Consider the following 21,475-nt stretch of genomic DNA (forward strand, 5'->3'; position numbering starts at 1 on the left):
GATCGAACCTGCAACCTTGGCATTGCGTGGACAGGCGGAGTCCTCAGATCCTGAGCAGTCCCCCCCGTCCCCCCCCCCCCGTCATGGAATAACGACTCAAGACAACGTGCTATGGGATTAAATTGGCCACAACTTTATTAAATTTCAAATGTGGGTAGACCTTGGCTCAGGCATTGGGCGTTCTCCCTCCCCGGTCCCCAGCCGGGGACCTAGGGAGCATCAGGGTTATCCAGTGTGGGGGGGGATGGGCCGGCTCTGGAGAACATATGTTCAAGCAGAGATAGCCGCCCCCGTTACGCCGCCGCCGCAGGGGAGAGCAATGACGACCTTTCGGCGTACGGTCAAAGCCTCCCTTCAGAAACTCCTTTAACGGGGAACCCTGGTATCGCCGCCGCAAAGAGGAAGAGGGACTAAAGGATTCCGCCCAAGGCCTGATACCGCCAAAGTTGTGACGTTTTGCTACGAGAAAGGCGAAACCTGCCAATGCAGGGAAATTCCTTTCCGGCCCTTTAACAGCGACCTTAACGTAGCAGCGCCTGCATACCTGTGAAGAAAAGTTAACCTGCAAAACCTGTGAAGAAAAGTTAACCTGCAAAATAAGACATTAACTGAGGGTGGGTAGGGTGGGAGAAGCTCTGGAGCCAAGTGAGGATTCCCAGGTAAGATCCTCCCTCTATTGTGTGGGCAGGTAATCCCTCCCCTACCTGGCCTGGTCTCCTTGGCAACGCTTCCCCCAGGTGGGATTAGACAACTGACTGAGGTAGGCGGAGACCTCCAGGTATCCCACCTGAGGGAAGGCAAGCCAAGCCTATGCTGATGGAGCCGCTCCAGATCTAGGGGCTGCGCGCGTCCACGCAAAGGGCGCCCCCTGTTTTAAGCGGGGAGCGGTCATTATCAACACCACACTCTTACCAACTGAGCTATTCAGTCCATTAAATGAGCCTATAACTTTGCATGGTTATTATGAAGTGTTATGAAGTATTAAAACAGAGTCCACAAATCCACAAGTGTATGCAAGTCCCCCCTCTAGCAAGCCCTGATCCTTGCTACATTGAATGCTCGCTGCTGAAGTGCTCAGTAGACCTCCTTCCAGAAACTTGAATGATGCCTCCAGCCAGGAGTCAGAGCTCCGGGAAAACCTCCCCATGCCTGCTGTTGTGTATTGGCCCTAGAAGGAACTGCATGAGTAAGCTGTCCATCCCTGTGCTGTTATGTTTTTCAGTTGTACGTTTGTTTGTTCATGCAAATTTGTATTTGTTTGTGCAGCCTTGGTTTGGCTTCTTGGTGTGGATACTTTTCACTTTCTTGACCTTCTACAGCCGATCACAGTGGTTTTTCCTTTTCCTGCCTGCCCCTTCTGTCAGTTCTCCTTGCTACAGCTACAGCTCACAGTATCACCCACGCAAGCTTTGGGCTATGGTTTGCATACATCTCCTTTCTCTCTGATAAAGCAACATGTGTTCCATGGACTCATGGATCCATGTGAGGCCCTTACAATGTTCTTTCTTTACCCGTTCGTTCTCCCAAACTGCCTCTTTCCCAGCTTAAGGTGCAATACTGAGAATGATGGCGACGACAACACTGCTCAGAGAAAAGGGTTGTGAAAGTGGACAAGAGCTTTATCTTCAGCCTCCTGGAAGGCTGACCTTTAGCAGTTCATTAGACAGATTCGTTTGCTCCCAAGCTACATTTTGGTCAACCCTGGCAGTGTAACTGAAAGCAATAGCATTATCCACGCTAAAGGAAATTATAACCTTATCTTGACTAACCAATCATGAAGATGTGTCCTATGGACTTTGAGTGGGACACCTCTCCATTTCAAATATACAGTATTGCCAGTGGATCTGTGGACAGCTGTCAGCTCCTCATTACATGCTTACATGTGCTGGTTTTGTCATTGCAATTGTGTATGCTGTCCTCCTGTTTTATGTGTAATGGCTACATCTTTTTCGATTTCTTTTTTTAATTACAGAACTTTTCTCCTCAGTATGATGGCGATTATACCAAGTCTGGTGGAGGAGGATACGGCCAACTTGTAAGACAATAACACTGTCTCTCATCTTTTTATTGAAATTACTGGTTTTCCCTCCTTGTACAGATTGTATTGAACATATACTATTACTGCTTAGGAACATAAGAAGTTTTAAAGCAGGTCACATTACTCTGGATCTGGATTTGAGCAATTCTTTAAAATATTTTGATCAACCTTTTCAGACTTTTCCTTGACATCTCTACCTTCCCATTATTTCTTCTTCATTCCCCTCCCCTTTGATTTTTTTACTTCCTTGCTCCCATGTTCAGCTTCTTCCTTTTTTCCCTTTTCTTTTACTCCTATATTTCCCTACTTTCATTTAAGTTTTTCCCCATTACCTGCTCCGCAAATTTCTCCCTTCCAGTCATTTTTGTCATTTTCCCCATTAGTAACAACATTTCAGACCATTCATTGTGTCTCATTCTCTATTTCCACAATGCAAATTTCAACTGATAATGGATCAAAGCATTGTTTATAGCTCTTTTTGCATAAGAAGACTTTTATTGCCTTTTCCCCTTATCTATAGCTGCCCAGATCAGTCCATAAGGATTTTTAAATACTTATTCAGCATTGTATATATGCTTTCTTTTTTGTTGGAGGGGCGTGTCCAAGAATTATTTTGATGTAATCAAATCAAAACTGTGTCATGAAAGAGGCATTCCTGTAGCTCCCACTTTCTATGTAAATTATGCAAGCAGCTCATTTCCCCTGGAATAGGCAATAGCCACCTACAATTGTCCGTTCCTTATTTTCTTGAATGGAGCACACGTTTAGAAGAACATTGCAAATCTAGGAATGCAGGGCCAGCCCAAGATATTTTCCTGCATGAACCAGATCCCAAATGGTGCTCCCCACAAAAATATCAGGTCCAGCTTGCATCCTGCCTTCATCTACCACCAGCACCATTCATGATGCCACCTGAAGCATGTGGTTTCACAACACTACATGGCAGGACTGGCCCTGTTGCAATCAGGTTCGTATTCTGTATATTCTGTTACAAGGGCTGTATTCCATGCACTGGATTATTAAGAAAGCTGTCTGTACAAGTGGTCTACAAAGGAGATAAGAATCCTGGTTATCTCCTACATCTTTCCTACTTTATCCATTTATTAATATGCTCATTAATCACTATATTCATTCACCTTCTGTTCCTCACAGGTTGTTTTTTTTTCCTTTCAGTTTGTTTGTTCATTAATCCATCCATCCATCCATCCATCCATCCATCCATCCATCCTCTAACCCATTCATCCATTTCCAGTTGTTTACCATATTTCTCTCACAGTTTGTGTCATTTGCATTCTGCTGCTTGGCTTCCACATCTGAGATGCGCTGAACCAGAGGGGGGAAAGAAATAACCTGACCATTTAATGTTCTTGGTTGCTACATTGCTTGTGAGCTTTCTGTTTGACTTTTATCATGTGGGTATGGCTAGAGCGTCATTAGACACAGATCACTAGACGGTGCCAAACTTCGTTTTGTGTGCAGCATTTATTTGTTCTTGGTTTTTTTGCAACTCTTGGAACATTGATGCACAGCCAGTCCTAGGCCCTTTACCTAAAGAGAGCTTGTTTCTCCATTGAATCACCTACATCTGGAAGAACTTGGTATGACTGTGTCTGGCACAGCAATCACAAGATAATCTTACATGTCAGCTACAATGGAGCCTTTTCATGATGGGCAAACAGTGCCAGCCAATAAGAAAGGATGCACACAGGTGATTGGCCGTATGATGATCAAGTGTCATGAGGCTCTCTGCAAAGAGATATCCAAACTGAAATCATCAACAATGGGGGAATTCCCTGTTATTTTGGTAGACGCAAAGCAAGCACATCTACATAAATCTGTATCTGTGCCAGCTTGAGAATACTTTCAGATTTAGCTTGTAACTTGTAACTTGCAACTAGCCTTTATTAGCATAAGTGAAAACAGTAAACTCATACAAAGTCATCCAAATACATTGATAATCCAAACACATACAATATATAAAAGACTAGATAACCACCATTGAATAAATCAGGCAATTTTAGATTTAGCTTTAAAGATCTCGGCTAAGTTCCTCAAAACAATCTTGGTACAGATTCAGGTCTTGATATGCAATGATTGCAGTGGAATAATTGACTTGTGCATCAGACTGCACTTTCCTTCACAACTTTGTTTACTTATCCCATGCCTATTTGTAAATTAATATTTACAGCATACAAATCAGCAGTATTGAGTAAGAATGCCTTATAAGTGAAGCATTCGGCTGCCAAATATATTAACTGGTGCAAATCCTTGGATACATTAGCTGCATTATGGAATATATTACTTTGCCATTCATGTCATTCACTTCTTGTCACATGGAGCATGCCATCTAAGTTGCAGTTATTGCAACACAATTCCTGTGTTGCTATCAGAGGGGGCTATAATTAAGTGGCGAAAAAAATAATTATTCCCTGCTTTGTGAAATATATTTTATCTGTGCTGTAAGTCACAGGATATATTTCCAGTGGTCGGGAATATATTATGTGTGCTTTGACTTATGGGCTCAGCGTGTGGGGAGAGCGTTGTCCTTTCCCACAGAAATTACAAAAGCTTAGAAGACCTTTTAAGCAGACAAATAAAAGCATAACTGGATATGGATGACAAAATGTGGCTTTTTGCCTAATTATCAAGCATCCACTATACAAATTTGTTCATTTTCCATCAAACCTTTGAGCCTTTTATGTGTGTGACGTGTGTGTGTGCTGTAGATATGTGGGGAAAGGTTGCAGATCAGTGGTAGAGCATTTGCCTTGCATGAAGAAGATCCCACGTTTAATTCCTGGTATCTCTCTGTAGGGCTGAGAGAGAGATCCCTGTCTAAAGCCTTGGAAAACACTGGCGGTCTATGTACTGTACACAAGACTGAAATGGATCGATTGTGCGACTCCGTATCAGCTAACTTAACTTCTTATGCTTGGCGTGTGGAGATGGATAGATAGAGAACGCGCAGAATAAACCAACAAGAAAGTTATCAAATACTGCATAAAAATTTGACTATAATTTTAGTACTAGCACTTGCAATTCAGAACCACTAGCAGTGAGATTGTTTTTCATCATAGGCAAAGGGCTCACTGTATGATTATGCTACATTTTCCCTTGCTCTCAGTGCAGCTGTTTCTCACCAAAGCTTCAATTCTGTTGCCAATGGAATAGATGTGAATTGAGATGGGTTCAAAATTGCCTAGTTAAAGCACACTCTGCCTTTTGCTTCATCTTTTCCAATAATACTGACGAGCCCTTTTGTTTCAGCTCGCATTTGGTCTCTACACTCTGTCTCATGGGTATATTCTAAATTCACTGTGTCTGATGGTATTGTTTTTACAATGTTGTTTGCAGGGAGCACCTGGAGCTCCTGGCTCACCTGGCCTCCCTGGGCCTGTTGGTCAGCCCGGTCCACCTGTAAGTAAAAGTAATGCTTCTCTAATCTAATATCTTTTCTCACTGAGAAATAGGATCACGTTTCATGAATAAGGGCCAAACCAACCATTACCTAGACGATTACCATTTCGATTTAGCATGCTTCCAGACTGTCACTATTTCGGTGTGGGGTCAATTATGACATTTCAACCTCTGAAAATTTCTGAGGGAAATGCCAAAAGAGATATCCAGCTAGTTGTACCGCCATCTTTCACATGGAGCCCTTTCAGACATGAAGCTAAGTTATGGGTGCCCAGTATGCATGATGTCACAATGTCACATTATGACGTGACATTATGACATCATGCACGGCCCCTGGCCTCAGAACCTGACTTCTGGTGGTAACGGAAGTTGGGTTTGGAGGTCTCAGAAAGCATCTCCAAGGCTTCTGAGATGCTGTCCGAGGCCTTGCAAGATCTCAGAAGTTGCGTGGGGGCCCTGCAGTGTGGGTGCTGAGCTAAACCATACTTCAGTGCTATATAAAGGAGTCTCAAGTTGGCCTGCTCTCCTCTCCCTGATCCATCCCCAGCTCCAGAGAGGAAGATTGGAAGCACCCAGTTCCACAAATGAGTTCCCTATTTCATCCAATCTCCAAGGATTCTGGTTCGTTTAAACAAGCCAGGATCAATCCATCATTTTTCGAATTAACCAGAATTCTCCAAGTTTGAGCATGACAAGGAACTCTGGTTAGTCTATTAGCAAAAGTGGATTGTTATTATCTCTTCTGTTGCATACCAAAAGGGGAGAGTGGGGAGAAAACTGAGGCTCACTCTTGCAGAATTAAACTATGGTTTTAGCGTTGTGTCCAAACTGAGCCATTTTTAAAATTTTAAAATATGAAGATAGCACAAATTATTGCATGCTCTTTGATGGAATCTCTTTGAAGGTGTTGAAGGAATTCATTGTCGACGACTCCCGCCTGATGTCTCAGAAATTTGGAATTTGTGATTGCAACATTTAATGAGCCGACTCAATCCATGATTCCTAAGGTGTGCAATTTGTCTTGCCTAATAGGGACCCCACGGATACCAAGGCCCCCCTGGTGAACCTGGGCAAGCTGGTGCTCCGGTAAGTATCAGTGTACACTGTTAATTAATTGGTCTCACAATTTAATTTTGGTAAATTGTGGAAACACTTAGCTGAGGCTCGCAGGCACATTTGAAAAGAACCTTGTCTCTTGGACTGGTGCAATCATAAAGCATTGGGGAGAATACCGCCTTATCCTACACTCTGATTGGAAGGTGAAAGTGAGGGCAGAGGAGCATCCGGAATGCTTCTATCCATTTTAGGAGGCTTTGAGCATTTTTCTTTCTCGAAAATGCTTCGCTACCCATTGGAAACCATAGGAGAGAAAATGGAGGAAGAGATTGAGTCAACAGTGTGACTAAGTTTGTTCCTGGTTTGTGGCTGTGTCAGGGGAGCGTGACAGCTTTGGATCCTTCAGATCCAAACCTCTCGCAGGGACACGCCTAGAATGCCTCTGACATGACCCCCGCTTTTTGGGGGGCCATATGGACATCAGAGCTCTGCCAGGGCAGCAGAAAAGGAGGCTTTGATGTCACTCTCCAATGCTAAGAATTTTGTCTCAGATGTTGGAAAGATGAATTCAGTATTCTTATGGTCCCTGGAATGCCCTTGCAGAGGCAAAGTGCTGAGGCAAAAGTGCCAAATAAATGTTTATTATTTTTATTTTTATTTTTATTTTTATTTTTATTTTTATTTTTATTTTTATTTTTATTTTTATTTTTATATCCTGCCCTCCCCGGCCAAAGCCAGGCTCAGAGTGGCTAACATCATACAAGTAAGATAATGCATAAAACAAGCGATCAATAAATTAAGATACATCCCACAATTAATTCAAATAAATTAAAATTAAAACTGAACAAGTGGCAATCTTCAGGTTAAAATTGACAGCGGTTACCAACTGTTTCCACTGATATTATAAGCACCTGTGAGCGGGCTGGGAACCTCCTTCGTGCTTGTTCTTATAAAAGGAGAACTTACTTTGAAAGCTCCAGCTGTGCTCAGGGACATATAACCTTTTTGGGAACATATTTTTAAAGATAATATCAAGTCAATGTTCAAAAAAATCAATACAATATTTATTCATTTATACTTTTTAAAGCATTTACTTTAAAAGGCATTAAAGGGACAAATTGTCACCTGAGTTAATATTTTTCAGATAAACTGAACTACAAAACCATGACCAGGCAACATTCTCTGAGAATCATGTTCATGCTAATTGGACTCACAAAAGTGAATTTCTCTAGCTAAAGCCTGAGAATATAGATTAATAAAACAATGTCCTGTTTTGCAAGACTTCTGAAATCCTAGATTTCACCATGTGGTGGGAGGGACAATAACAAGAAATATTCAGCCATGAAATTAACAAACAACAGGTGCCATATAATTGACATCACCGTACAAATCCATTGTGGATAGATTCACAGCCGCCATATTTTGGGCACCAGTTTCTCAATAGCCATAATGACTACAGACTCCATCTTACTATTCCACTTCGTGGAAGGTTGTAAAGAGTTGCAGAAAAGTAGGGGAAATCAGTTTGGATTCCGACATCACCTGCTTGAACGAAACAGGGACTAGGTATTCTCTGTTGATTGCAGAGTTCTCTTTCTCTCAGAACCTACATAATCTGATTTCCACTGGCTGTCATTTCTGTAGACCACCATATATTGTTTCTGTTTTTCAGGGTCCTGCTGGTCCACCTGGAAATATGGGTCCACCTGGCCCTGCCGGAAAAGATGTAAGTTAAGTTCATAGTTAACATTAAGCTTATAATATTACATAAGGCTATCTAAGGAGAGTCATTTTCTTCTAGACCGTTGGTTTGAATCCAAAGGTGGACTGTACAGGTAGAAAAGTAATTCTCTTGACACAAGGTGTCCCCCATTTCCTGTTTTGCTCAAAGATCGATGAAAGAGACTTCAGACGCCATGAATGCTGATTTGCCATCCGCTAGCCTAAGTCCCTGGTTCCTCATGTCCAACCATGCTTGTTGACAAGGACAGACGAGCACATTTTGTCATGTGGGTTGCAGGGATGGGGAGCACACAAGGGTAGATGGACACACAGCAGAGGAGGAGGCAGTGACAGCTGACAAGAGCAGCCAATGGCAGGCAGTGTGCTCCACAGAAGCCGAATCTGACACCCCACCCAGCTGTCTAGAGCTGGCCACCATGAGGCAATTGCCTCACTATGCCTCATAGGTGAGCCAGGCCCATAGCTGTCACTGTTTCCCTTTTTTAAAGGGAAATTCCCTTATTCCAAATAGGATTCCTCGCAAGAAAAGGGAAAAGTTGACAGCTATGGCCTGGCCTGCTTGTTGAGATCAAAACCAGAGGGTTGTATCAGGCTGCCCTTCCATCATATACACACCTTAGTACACATTGGAAGACCTGCACAGGGTGTTCATTATATGCACAATGAGTTGTGAGAATAGATCAATTAAAGTCAACAAGACATTATTGTTCTTCTCATAAAGGAATGCTGTTCACAAGAGTGATTTTTCTGTTGTAGGTCTGGTCCTTCTTTTGAACTCTTAAGAATTTACTGAGACACTATAGCAAGACAATGCATTATTATTATTATTATTATTATTATTATTATTATTATTATTATCTCTCTTTAGGGAGAATCTGGAAGACCTGGCAGAACTGGCGAACGTGGATTACCTGGTACTCCTGTAAGGAAGGGGGGGAAAATATTTTCTTGGTTTTGAGTATAAATATGGGTGGTTCTGGAAATGTGGTCCAATCTGAATATGGCTGAGGGCAGTTTAGATTTACAACAGGGGGTTGCAGGAGGTCACAGCTCAGAGGCAGATGAGAGGAAAAGTTGGGAAATAATGGGAGAGGAGGAGGCAGGACCAGAATGGCAGCTGGATGACACAGTGTCTTTAGAATGCATTCTAGACCCCTCATCTCCCAGAACCTGGTGAACCTTAAAAGTAGGAGAGCAAAGAGCTCAAAGACAGAGGGCACCCATAGAGGAGGTGGTGATGATGACGAATGAGGAAGCAGGAGAGACGGGGGGGTGGAGATTCACTCGGGACAGCGCCATTATCTAAGAGACTGGGTTCTATAGCCTCTCTCTGTAAATATTGACTAAAAAGGGACAGTAAGGAACCTTCCTTTGTCTTTATATTTTCCCGGGAAACCAGCTGGGAGTTCCTGACAGCATCCTGTCACCCAAACACCTAGAGCTGCTCAGGATCTCCCTTGCGTGGAGGAGCTCTTTACATGTACATGTAACTAGGCACATCAGGTACATCCAAACACTGGCCAGATGTGCAGGTAGCAGGGTACGTAACCACACTGCCTGCCAGCAGTGACAAGACTAAGCCCATACAACCCTGAAACTGCCCCACACATTAATTCGGTGCTTTGTGGGGTTGTTTAAACTCCCTGCTGGAAGCCATGCATTTCAGGATTGTCCCGATGGGCGGAGGGAAAAAAACCCACTTCCCAATTTGGAGAGTATTTCCACCGTATCATGATGTGTAGCAGTTGTAGAAATGTGGCTCTTGGAAGCTGTGGGAATGAGGCACATGAGACCACATGTGTTGGGTGAAATCAGGCCATTACTTTATGGTTATACAGCAGGTAAGTAGGGGTGGCATGGCAGTAGGGTGAGGATCAGGTCATATTCCAATCAGCCCTTGCTGCAAATAATAATGTGCTCAGAGATTCGTTAGTTTGTTCGTTCTTTTGTCTTTCTTTCTTTCTTTCTTTCTTTCTTTCTTTCTTTCTTTCATCAGTTTGTTTGTCTGTCTGTCTGTGAAACCCAGTGAAATCGGTGGATATACTCTGACTTATTTGGGTATCACCCTAAGTCACATTTGGGAAATCCTTGGCCCTCCAGATGTTGCTAAATAACAACTCCCATCATCCTTTGCTTGCTGGGGCTGATGGGAATTGTAGTTCAGAAACAACCGGGGATCCATTGAACTGAGAATGCAATAAAAACTCTTTCAGTGAATATTTATATAAAATTATCTCCATTTTACATGTGCCTTCATGGATTCTTTTTCTACTACCTCTCATTTCCATTTAGGGTCACAAAGGTCCCCCTGGCATGCCTGGCATGCCTGGAATGAAAGGTCACCGAGTAAGTATTTTAACTTCAGCCAGTGCATGTTAGAAAGCATATCAACAAGTGGTAATTCTCCCAGTTCTTGTATATAGCAGAATCTTACTCAAGCCAATGAGATGTTTATTCACTCAAACACTTTTCTAAGCTAAACTAGCTGAAGCCCCAAAGATCAGGGCCCCAATTCAAGCAGTTAGGACAAGGTAACTGCAATTAGCTTTTGTTGGCTTGGGGTCCAGTTGTGTTAGCAAGTATTCACTGGCAGAGTCAGTGAAAAGTGGAAATATTCTCAGATGAGTACAATTTTTCATTAGCACTGCTGTGTTCAGGCAATTTCAATGGAGAATTCTTTTTTCTGTATAAATTGGCTTTGGAGATATGCAGGCCCATTTCCTTGGAGTTTGCATTCCTGGGGTTACTTTTTCTCTGGCATTAAGAAGAGATTTTCAGAATTTCCCCTGAAGATTCTCATTTTGTTGTTGTTCTATATTATTTTAATTTGGCGGCTGCTATTTCCCTCCCACAACGCTGTTTCCCTACCATGATTGGAGAATCCAAAATGGTGGTCAGACTGGCAACACAACTGCTGTTACTTCCACTTGAGAAGCTGTTGAATAATGTCAGTCCCCCGTAGAATAAATAATAAATAAATATAAATTCTGTGAAATTCTTAACCCCCTCCTCCCTGAAGTTTCTTTGACCATAGTTAAGGTAAATGATTTCTATTTGTGCGTCTCTACTCAGATGTAGGCAGTGCTTTTCTCCCCCCCCCCCAAAAAAAAAATGTTTAGGAGTACTCTCATTTTGACTCAAGAAACTCACCATTTTATAGTTCACATCGGGGAAAATGAATACAGTAAATGGACAAAAGTACAAAGATTCAAAAAATGTTTAGGGATATGCGTACCCCTGCACACCCCCCCCGGAAAAAGCACTGGTGTAGGGGGAAATGAACAGAGCAAACTCTGTTGTTTATCAAAATGGGGGGCAGGGAGAGAGAGAATGGCATTTTCCAAAGAGATGTGCTAATATTTTTATTTCCTTTCCCAAAGGGATTTGATGGAAGAGATGGTGCCAAAGGTGATGCAGGTGCTCCTGGTCTGAAGGTAAAATATGTTTATTCTAAATACTGTACAGAACCGCTTCTACCAAATTAGGGATTGTTTTAAATGTATGCCTGAAGGGGCCATTAAGCTGTATTATGAGGCTGCATGCTTGGTTTGGTTGAAGGAGTGGATGACCCTAAATATGGGATTTTTAAGTGCATTTAGCTAAACATTCATCTAGCCTTCTCTGCTTGAACAATAAGGTTTCCCAAACACAGGGGGGGGGGACTGTAAGTGGGTTCTGCCAAATGCAAAGTTTGGGTGAGAGTGGCATGCACAGCCCCACACCAGTTCCATGAATAGAATTAGGAATGCCTGAATAGAGTTTAGGGCGGCAATTTTATATACCCTTACCTGGTAGTAGGGATGGGTGACAAATTCAGTTTGGTTCACAAGACATAATATATACGGCTGTCCTTTGGAGCTCTCTGAATTTTGCACTTCCCTGGCATAAAAGGTATACAAAATGTCTATGTTGCAGGAAAGTGTGCATTCTATTAATTAATGCATTCTATTACTAAAAATCACATACAAAAATGCCTTACATGAGGGGGAAATTGCTTGCCTAAAATGTGTATATTAGGCAAAACTACAGTTAAAATGATGTGTATATTGTGAGAAATGTGCCTACAAATTTTCACGAGGACATTTTTTACATATATATTTCTCAAACCAATGCAAAAATGTGTGAACTGAACTTAAGAATGGAAAGATGAGAAAGTGAGAGAAAACTTGAGACTGACAGGTTCTACCATCCCTACCTAAAAGCAAGCCATGCCAAAATCAGTGGTGCTTGCTTCATTCTGAGGCTGAGTAAACCTGTGTATTATTGCACCATAGTATTTGCCTAATTATGCAACCCCTTCACACAATTAATTTAAGAAGAATAGGAAAATATTTACCGTTTCACATGAGGTTTTAATTCCAGAGATCCCTGTGTTCAGCAAAGCCCAGCAGGAACTCTACAACACACAAAGACCTCTTTACATGCTCACCCAGTTGTCTTTGGTGATGTTGATCTTACTTTCCAAGCAAATGATCGCTCTCCCCTATGGCCCAATCCAGCCAGGATCACTGCATGTATAGCCCAAGATAGTGCAGGCAGATTTGACCTATGTATTGCATTTTTATTTTTATTTTACATATGAGGGTCTGATCCAAAAAGTGATCCTCATTTAAAAGCCTGCTTCCATGAGCTTATTGACCTTGCTGGATCAGGGAAAAATATCTAACGATTCACAAAAAAAAGAAAAAACTGTTTTCAAAACACACCAGATAAAATGTGAAACAATATATGTTGTATATTTATCCAGTGTTTTCTTTATTAAATAGGGTGAGAACGGTCTTCCTGGAGAAAATGGATCCCCCGGACCAATGGTAATTTGTTTATTTCAAAACAATTGAGTAGGAAGTCTCAAAATGAATACTTGATAGAACATTCAGCTATTGGATTAAATTTATATGCCTTGTTCCCTTTGCTATAAATACTTCCAGGGCAGCACACAGAGGAAAACCAAGGCAAAACATTAAGATGACCTTTATTATTATTAAAAATGTAAATAAAACAAGTGTAATAGATATAAAATAATCACATAGGAACAGTTAAAAACCTGGAAAATTAAAAAGCAGTTTAGTCATGTGGGCCACATGACCCGGAAAGCTGTCTGTGGACAAACCCGGCTCCATTGGCCTCAAAGCAAGATGAGTGCCGCAACCCCATAGTTGCCTTTGACTAGACTTAACCATCCAGGGGTCCCTTATCTTTTATTTATTTTATAAAATGGTGGAAGGATTGGAGTGTGGAGATGGTGTCCTCCTAAATAGACACTGCCTCCTCCAAGCCACCCCAGCTCCTATAGGCAGTGAATCCCAATATACATGACCAAAATAGTCTTACTATGAGGCCAAAATCTTAAAGAGTCATTGGTGGTGTTTCTCTCATAAAGGTTTTCCAGCTATCCAGTCAGTGATGAATAATTTTAAACAAACTGTGTTTGATTTCCATTCCTTCACTGAATTTCATATATATTCATTAGGGTCCAAGAGGTCAGCCTGGCGAGAGAGGAAGACCGGGAGCTCCAGGAAGTGCTGTAAGTTACTGAACCAAAACTTCACATTGATTGTTATTTTTAGTCCTTCAGGCAAGGCATCTTCAGTAGGTCTCAAGAATCCTGGAAGGTAGCATGCAGACCCAGAATTTTCTCATGTTGCCTCTGGTTTTCTTGTGTACAAAAGGAGATGACAAAGTATAGCATGAGTGTGTTTGGAGAAAGGGTCCGTATGTTACAAAAGTACCATCCACGCAGAAGAGGGAGGTTTCAGCAGGCTGAGAAGAAACCCCAAGGATTACAGAAGCTCAAGAAAAATATTGGGATTGGGGGCTAAACTGGGGAGGGTGTGCAGACAAGCCTCTGAATATACAGTGAATCTCTACATGTTCTGTGCAGAGATTTGTCAGTGATTGCTGTTGTTGTTAATATGCTTATTGGTGACATTTTAAAATCAATAGGTGTATGAAAAACAACATGTATTATTATTATTATTATTATTATTATTATTATTATTATTATTATCATCATCATCATCATCATCATTATAGCAGCAATCCTAGATAGGATTGCATCCTCCATGCCTTGTTGGAGGCCTGGCTACTTCAAGAATGGTGAACTACCGTATTTTTCGCCCTATAAGACGCACCTTTTCCCCTCCAAAAATGAAGGGGAAATGTGTGTGCGTCCTATGGGGCGAATGCAGGCTTTCGCTGAAGCCTGGAGAGCGAGGGGGGTCGGTGCGCACCGACCCCTCCCGCTCTCCAGGCTTCAGGAAGCTATCCGCTAGCTGTGGGAGACCCAGCTCTCCCAGGGCTAGCGGAGAGCTTGCCTGCACCCAGAAGCTTGGGGCGCGCTGAGCTCCACATGCCCCAAGCTTCGGGATTAGCGCAGCGGTCCGCTAGCCCTGGGAGAGCCGCGCGGCTCTCCCACGGCTAGCGGACTGCTTGCCGGCACCCAGAAGCTTGGGGCGCGCTGAGCTCCGCACGCCCCAAGCTTTGGGATTAGCGCAGCACACCTGGGGGGGGAAATAAGAATTTTTTCCCTTTATTTCCCCCCCAAAAAAACTAGGTGCGTCCTATGGGCCGGTGCGTCCTATGGGGCGAAAATACGGTATTTATATATCCTCTGCTCCTTTGACACTGATGCTCCCAAATTCTGTGTTTTTATTTTCCAAGTATATCCCAAGTGCCCATAGTAAGAATCAAATTATTCTCCCCCTATACCAGGATTGAGGGACGCGGGTGGCGCTGTGGGTTAAACCACTGAGCCTAGGGCTTGCCGATCAGAAGGTTGGCGGTTTGAATCCCCGCAATGAAACATATTGATATTGTTCCGTGTCAGATTTTCTTTGTTCCTAATGTATTTAATTCCATTTGCAGGGCGGTCGTGGTAATGATGGCTCTCCTGGAGCAGCTGGCCAACCCGTAAGTAACTGTGCATTGTGTAGCTATCAGCCACTCTGCATGTATTCAAAAGCTGACCTGTTTATAACTCGGAGTACAGCCCGGGACGCAGTTGGCGCTGTGGGTTAAACTACAGAGCCTAGGACTTGCCGATCAGAAGGTCGGCGGTTTGAATCAACGCGATGGGGTGAGCTCCCGTTGCTCGGTTCCTGCTCCTGCCAACCTAGGAGTTCGAAAGCACGCCAATTCAAGTAGATAAATAGGTACCACTCTGGCGGGAAGGTAAACAGCATTTCCATGCACTGCTCTGGTTCACCAGATGCGGCTTAGTCATGCTGGCCACATGACCCGGAAGCTGTACGTTGGCTCCCTCAGCCAATAAAGCGAGATGAGAGCCGCAACCCCAGAGTCGGCCATGACTGGACCTAATGGTCAGGGGTCCCTTTACCTTTACATCTAGCCATATATTATATTAAGTGCTGCTGAATTGCAAGTGAGACATAAAGCACTTCTGGCTTCCCTCAATGAAGGCAATGGCCAAATTAAAACTTCAGATGTATTGCACTTCAGATATTACATTTGTTGCAGAGAACCAGTAGCGCTAGGCAACCTGCATCATTAAAACAATGCCTGGCCCTTTTGTTATCCGCACTGGTATCTTCTGCTTCTATATGTTCATCCCACACCCTGGTAGTCTCTTGTTTTATTCAAAAACTTGCTAAGTTCCATCTCAAAATCTTTTTTAAAAAAAGGTTGAGAGCTCACCCCCTGTGCACTCTCCAGAAGTTGTGACAGAAGGGTCAGATAGATATCCAACAAAAATAAATAAACCTATCTAGTCACGTCTCTCTGAATAGCATTTAGATTGAAATTCTTCTCAGGTTATTGATTAACGAACAAAATCTAAAACCACAGTTTCCATATGTGCTGAGGAAACCCAGACAATGTTAGGCGTGTCTCAGTCCACTGAACAGAGTGAAATTTAAATGGGTTTACGCCATCTTGCTTTTAACAAGAGTCTTCCCTGTGATTGGGAGTCAAAGTCTGTGGCTGAAGTGAAAGTCTCACCACATGAGAGCAGCTGCGCTAAAGACTCATCCAATTTGCCCTTGCCACACCACTTTCCCCTGGGGAAACCCAACATTTACTGCTGAATCAGAGCAAACGTCAATCATGTTTTCTCCAGACTGACTTTGCTCTGATTTATTCCTAAAGAGCTGGTTTCCCAGGGGAAAGCAATGGGGCAAGTGGAAAACTGCTCAGACTCATGCTTTCTAGGCATGGGACAGGTGCAAGTTTGGATGAGCTCTAAGTCTCCATTCCATCACAATGCCTTGGGACTTAGCCAAGAGACTAATGTGTGCTAAAATCTGTCCATATTCAACATTATGAAATCCAAGTAACTTATATCTGGCATACTGCAAGGACCAGTGTATAACCATTCACGTGGTCATAACACAAGCTTCCTGTGTTATTTATATATTGTTGTGATATCCATATCCTGCTTTTTCAGTAAAAAAATAATAGTCAAGTTTACTTGCAACATGTTTAAAATCACAAAACATCAACATGTCGACCACATTTTTTAAAAATGTGTAAGGAACAGGCCATAGGAGATAGATATCAAATCTAGGGATTTGTTGTTGTTGTTGTTGTTGTTGTTGTTAAAAAAGACCAGTTTAGGAAACCAAAAATTTGTGTGAACAAGATGATGGAAGTCCATCAGAGATGAACAAAATGAACCTCTCTTGGTGGGGAGTCCCACAACCTAGGTGTGACCACAGAGAAGGTCCTCTGTGGTTTGCGGTAATCAAATGCAGTTTATGGTTTTGTGAGAGATCCTAGGCTAGATACCTGAGCTTAAGCTCTGTGCTTGATGTGTCACTTCAAGCACAGGGTACCAGCTCATGATGGTGAAAGTAACCTTCCAAAGTCACACATTCAGAAAGGGAAAGATTATGTTCATACGTGGGCCACATAATCTCTTGTTTGTTTTCATCTATTCTCATAAGAATATGATGCAACACAACTAATACTTTAAAAAAATAATGACCTATATCATGTTTTCTTCCAATAATAATATTGTTGTTGCTGTTTTCTTAAGGGTCCCCCAGGCCCTCCTGGACCTTCAGGATTTCCAGGTTCTCCAGGTTTTAAGGTATCTATCCTATCCTATCCCTTTCTATCCTATATGTTTGCCTTTAAATAAATGTCTCATATATGCGATCCTAAGGACGTTTTGCTGAAATCCACAATTCGATGAAGTTAGGAAGTTTTATCAAAAGTAGGTCTTGGGTCTGGGTTTTTCACTAACGAGGTGTTTCTTATCTATTAATAGCATGTGGGGCACGGGTGGTGCTGTGGGCTAAACCACAGAGCCTAGGGCTTGCTGATCAGAAGGTTGGCAGTTCAAATCCTCACGATGGGGTGAGCTCCCATTGCTCAGTCCCTGCTCCTGCCAACCTAGCAGTTCGAAAGCATGAAGTGAAAGTAGATAAATAAGTACCACTCCAGCGGGAAGGTAAACGGCATTTCCGTGCGCTGCTCTGGTTCACCAGAAGCGGCTTAGTCATGCTGGCCACATGACCCGGAAGCTGTACACCGGCTCCCTCAGCCAATAAAGCGAGATGAGCACTGCAACCCCAGAGTCATCCGCGACTGGACCTAATGGTCAGGGGTCCCTTTACCCTTTACCAATAGTATGTGAAGTGGTTATTCCCCCCAAAAAAATCATGCAGTGTGATTTTAATTGAAACACTTGTGGATTTGAATGGCCAAGTTCCAGATTTAAAATCTTCTCTATTGATGCAAACATAACAAGGTACTGTGTAGATATCTGGAAGAGGATCTTCAGTGCCTCATTGATTATGGTTTTCAGTATCCCTTTGTGGGGAGAGGCAGAATGGTAAAAAAATGAATGTGTTTGGTGTTGATGTATCCTTAGTTTCCACTAACTTTTTCAGAAAACAATTCCACGCACCCTTTCCTTCACATTCTAAATAGCAACAATTATTGAGAGATCATGGCAAACATATTTGCTGACATTACTTTGTGCTGAAGAATTATTCTTCTTCTTCTTCTTCTTCTTCTTTGGCGATTACTCGTAGCCGACTAAGATTGTTTTCTATAAACACGGTTTTAACTGTGAGTCCGTAAGTGACTGTGGAGGCCAATTCTGGATCCACACGTCCTTCCACAGTGGGGACATTGGTTTCCGGGCGGGATTTGATCACGGTGTGGATTTGCCAAGTGTGCCTTCCTCTTAGCATGTTTATCCCTTGCGTCCTGAGTTCGAGTGTCTTCAAAGCCCAGTGTTTCCCAGTTGTCAGTGGTTTTTTTTAGATTTGCCTTGAGACAGTCTTTAAACCTCTTTTGTTGACCACCAGCATTACGCTTTCCATTTTAAAGTTAATAATAGAGTAGCTGCTTTGGAAGATGATAATCAGGCATCCACACAACATGACCAGTCCAACAAAGTTGATGTTGAAGAATCATTGCTTCAACACTGGTGATCTTTGCTTCTTCCAGTACACTGGCATTAGTTCGCCTGTCTTCCCAAGTGATGTGTAAAAATTTTCAGAGACACCGTTGATGGTGCCTGATTGCCATGTCCCTCGTGTGATGTGATCTTCCACTTAATGAAACCACCAGAAGAAACTCCAGTGAAAATCCTCATTATTACATATTTTACACGGCTGTTTATAACTGTATATATTTTAAAATTTTATATATGGATGTTTTGTGATGGCCTATGTTAGCAATGCCTAAAAAGTTTGGCAAAGTAGGATGAAATCATCAAGCTACTGAGTTTTGTTTGTTAAAACCGATTGCTTGCTCTCTTCTATTCAGGGTGAAACTGGTCCTGTTGGCCCCCCTGGCTCTAGTGGGTCTCCTGGAGCAAGAGGAGAACCTGGTCCTCAAGGACAGCCTGGTGGTCCTGGTCCTGCTGTAAGTATCATATGTCCTTTATACACCCATACATTGTTTTACTCACCTAGCAAAATCTGTTTCATGGAGACATTTTAAAAGCTGCTTCCGTGAATGTCAACATTATTACCTATTCTCTTTTTTCAATTCTATTTTATTAAGTTTCAACATTTTTAAATTATATAATCAAAACACAGTTTTGTCTTTTCTCTTATTTTTGTCAGCTTCCTTCCCCCCCCCCAATAAATTTTTATTAATTTTCCAACACAATTATACAATTTTATCCAAATTTTAACAAATTATCTCTTTTTGGACTTCCTTCAGCTTCTCTGGCAATCATCCATATTTATCTCTTCAGTACGCATTCCCTTCATTTGTATTGCCATTTGTCTTCCCTCCCCTTTCTATTTCTTTTTAACAATACATCTCAATTTTTACAGTGCTTCTTGAAACCCCACTAGCATTGTTTGCACATCACATACACTTTTCAGATATTCTACAAACTTTCCCCAGTCTTCGATGAACCTTTGGTCTCGCACGTATCTAATTTTCCCAGTTAGTTTATCCAATTCCGCATAATCTGTCAGTTTCATTCTCCATTCTTCTACCGTCAATATTTCCTCTTGTTTCCATTTCTGGGCCAGTAAAATTCTTGCTGCTGTAACTGCATACTGAAAAAGTTTACAATCCTTTCTTCTTATTTCCTTTCCTGTAATCCCTAAAAGAAAAGCTTCTGGCTTCTTTACAAAAGTATATTTTAACATCTTTTTTCAATTCATTGTATATCACTTCCCAGAAACTTTTCACTTTCTTACATTCCCACCACATATGATAAAACGTTCTTTTTCTTTACATTTCCAACACTTATTACATGTCTTATACATTTTTTGGTAGTTTTACCGGTGTAATGTACCATCTATAAAACATTTTCATAACATTTTCCTTCAATGCCGTACATGCAGTAAATTTTAAATTTCCTTTCCACAGTTTTTCCCAATCATCAAATTGAATATTATACCCAAAGTCTTTGGCCCATTGTATCATTACCGATTTAACCTCTTCATCTTTCGTATACCATTCCAACAATATCTTATACATTTTTGACAAAATTTTACATTCATTATTTAGTATATCTGTTTGAAATTTTGAATCTTTTTCTACATAACCACTTTCTTTTATATCTTTTTTAAACATTTCATTAACCTGGAGATAATGCAACCAATCATATACATGATCTTTAACTTGTTCATATGGTTTTAATTTCCATTTTCCTCCTTCTTTAATTACCATTTCACCATACGTAATCCATTTACCTCTCATATTAATTTTCTTTACACTCATAACCTCCAGCGGAGATAGCCAGTGTGGAACTCTTGGTTCCAATAGATTTTTGTACCTGTCCCATATTTCTATTAATGAATTCCTGAAGATGTGGTTCCCAAAACCTTTATGGATTTTCTTCTTGTCACACCATAAGTATGCGTGCCATCCAAATCTGTTATCAAAACCTTCAAGATCCAATAATTCCTTATTTTCTAGTTTTATCCATTCCTTTAACCGACATAGGCATGCTGCTTCATAGTATAGTTTCATATCATATTTTTGTCAGCTTCCAACCTCGTTTTCCATGCAGTTGTTGTCTGCTTCACCCTATCTTCTATCTATCAAGTTATAACCACAATATTATAATCTAATTACTTCTGTTACTCATAGCTGAAATCCTTCTCGCGAGTTCGTCATACTATAAAATTTCTTTAAATAGTCCAAAAAAGGCATCCATTCTTCCATAAAACCCTCATCATTAGAATCTCTTGTTTTTGCTGTTAATTTTGCCAGTTCTGCATAGTCCATTATCTTACTTATCCATTCTTCTTCAGTTGGAACTTCTTCTTCCTTCCATTTCTGCACATATAGAATCCTAGCTGCTGTTGTTACATACATAAACAACTTTTCACATTTTCGGTGGGATTTCTGCCCCTATAATCCCTAACATAAACACTTTGGGCTTTTTCAATACTCATTTTACACATCTTTTTGTCTTATCATGTATCATTTCCCAAAATACCCTCGCTTTCTTGCAAATCTACCACAAATATATGTAAAAAAACCCATCTACCTGTTTACACTTCCAGTTATTATTAGGAACCTTCTTATACATTTTAGATAATCCATTAGGTGCTAAGTACCATCTATACGACATTTCATATAATTTTCTTTTAGAGCACAGCAAGCAGTAAATTTTATATCTACTTTCTGCAGCTTTTCCCATGCACTCATTTCTAAACATTATTACCTATTCTCTCTAGGGTCCTGGAGGTAGAGATGGAAGTCCTGGTGCAAAAGGTCCCCCAGTAAGTAATCCTGCTGTCATACCACATTGGCTGTGCCTGTGGTCTAAGCTGCCAT

General features: G+C 41.5%; 1 protein-coding gene across 2 annotated transcripts in view; it reads left to right on the top strand.

Annotated features, from left to right (window-relative positions):
* The window catches only part of COL3A1 (collagen type III alpha 1 chain), a 97,536-nt gene that overhangs the window by 41,700 nt on the left and 34,361 nt on the right, over positions 1 to 21,475 (top strand). The window contains exons 5-17 of one of the 2 annotated variants that reach the window (XM_083467460.1): positions 1,973 to 2,035; positions 5,393 to 5,455; positions 6,488 to 6,541; positions 8,184 to 8,237; positions 9,123 to 9,176; positions 10,547 to 10,600; positions 11,635 to 11,688; positions 13,021 to 13,065; positions 13,725 to 13,778; positions 15,119 to 15,163; positions 17,247 to 17,300; positions 18,992 to 19,090; positions 21,376 to 21,420. In XM_083467460.1, coding sequence (XP_083323586.1) covers positions 1,973 to 2,035; positions 5,393 to 5,455; positions 6,488 to 6,541; positions 8,184 to 8,237; positions 9,123 to 9,176; positions 10,547 to 10,600; positions 11,635 to 11,688; positions 13,021 to 13,065; positions 13,725 to 13,778; positions 15,119 to 15,163; positions 17,247 to 17,300; positions 18,992 to 19,090; positions 21,376 to 21,420 — 738 coding nt within the window. Of the gene's footprint in view, positions 1 to 1,972; positions 2,036 to 5,392; positions 5,456 to 5,795; positions 6,160 to 6,487; positions 6,542 to 8,183; positions 8,238 to 9,122; positions 9,177 to 10,546; positions 10,601 to 11,634; positions 11,689 to 13,020; positions 13,066 to 13,724; positions 13,779 to 15,118; positions 15,164 to 17,246; positions 17,301 to 18,991; positions 19,091 to 21,375; positions 21,421 to 21,475 lie in introns of those variants that run through there. The other variant, XM_083467461.1, reaches the window with a different exon arrangement.

The sequence above is a fragment of the Podarcis liolepis genome (genome assembly GCF_965112155.1).
Source record: "Podarcis liolepis genome assembly, chromosome: 1".
NCBI lineage: Eukaryota > Metazoa > Chordata > Lepidosauria > Squamata > Lacertidae > Podarcis > Podarcis liolepis.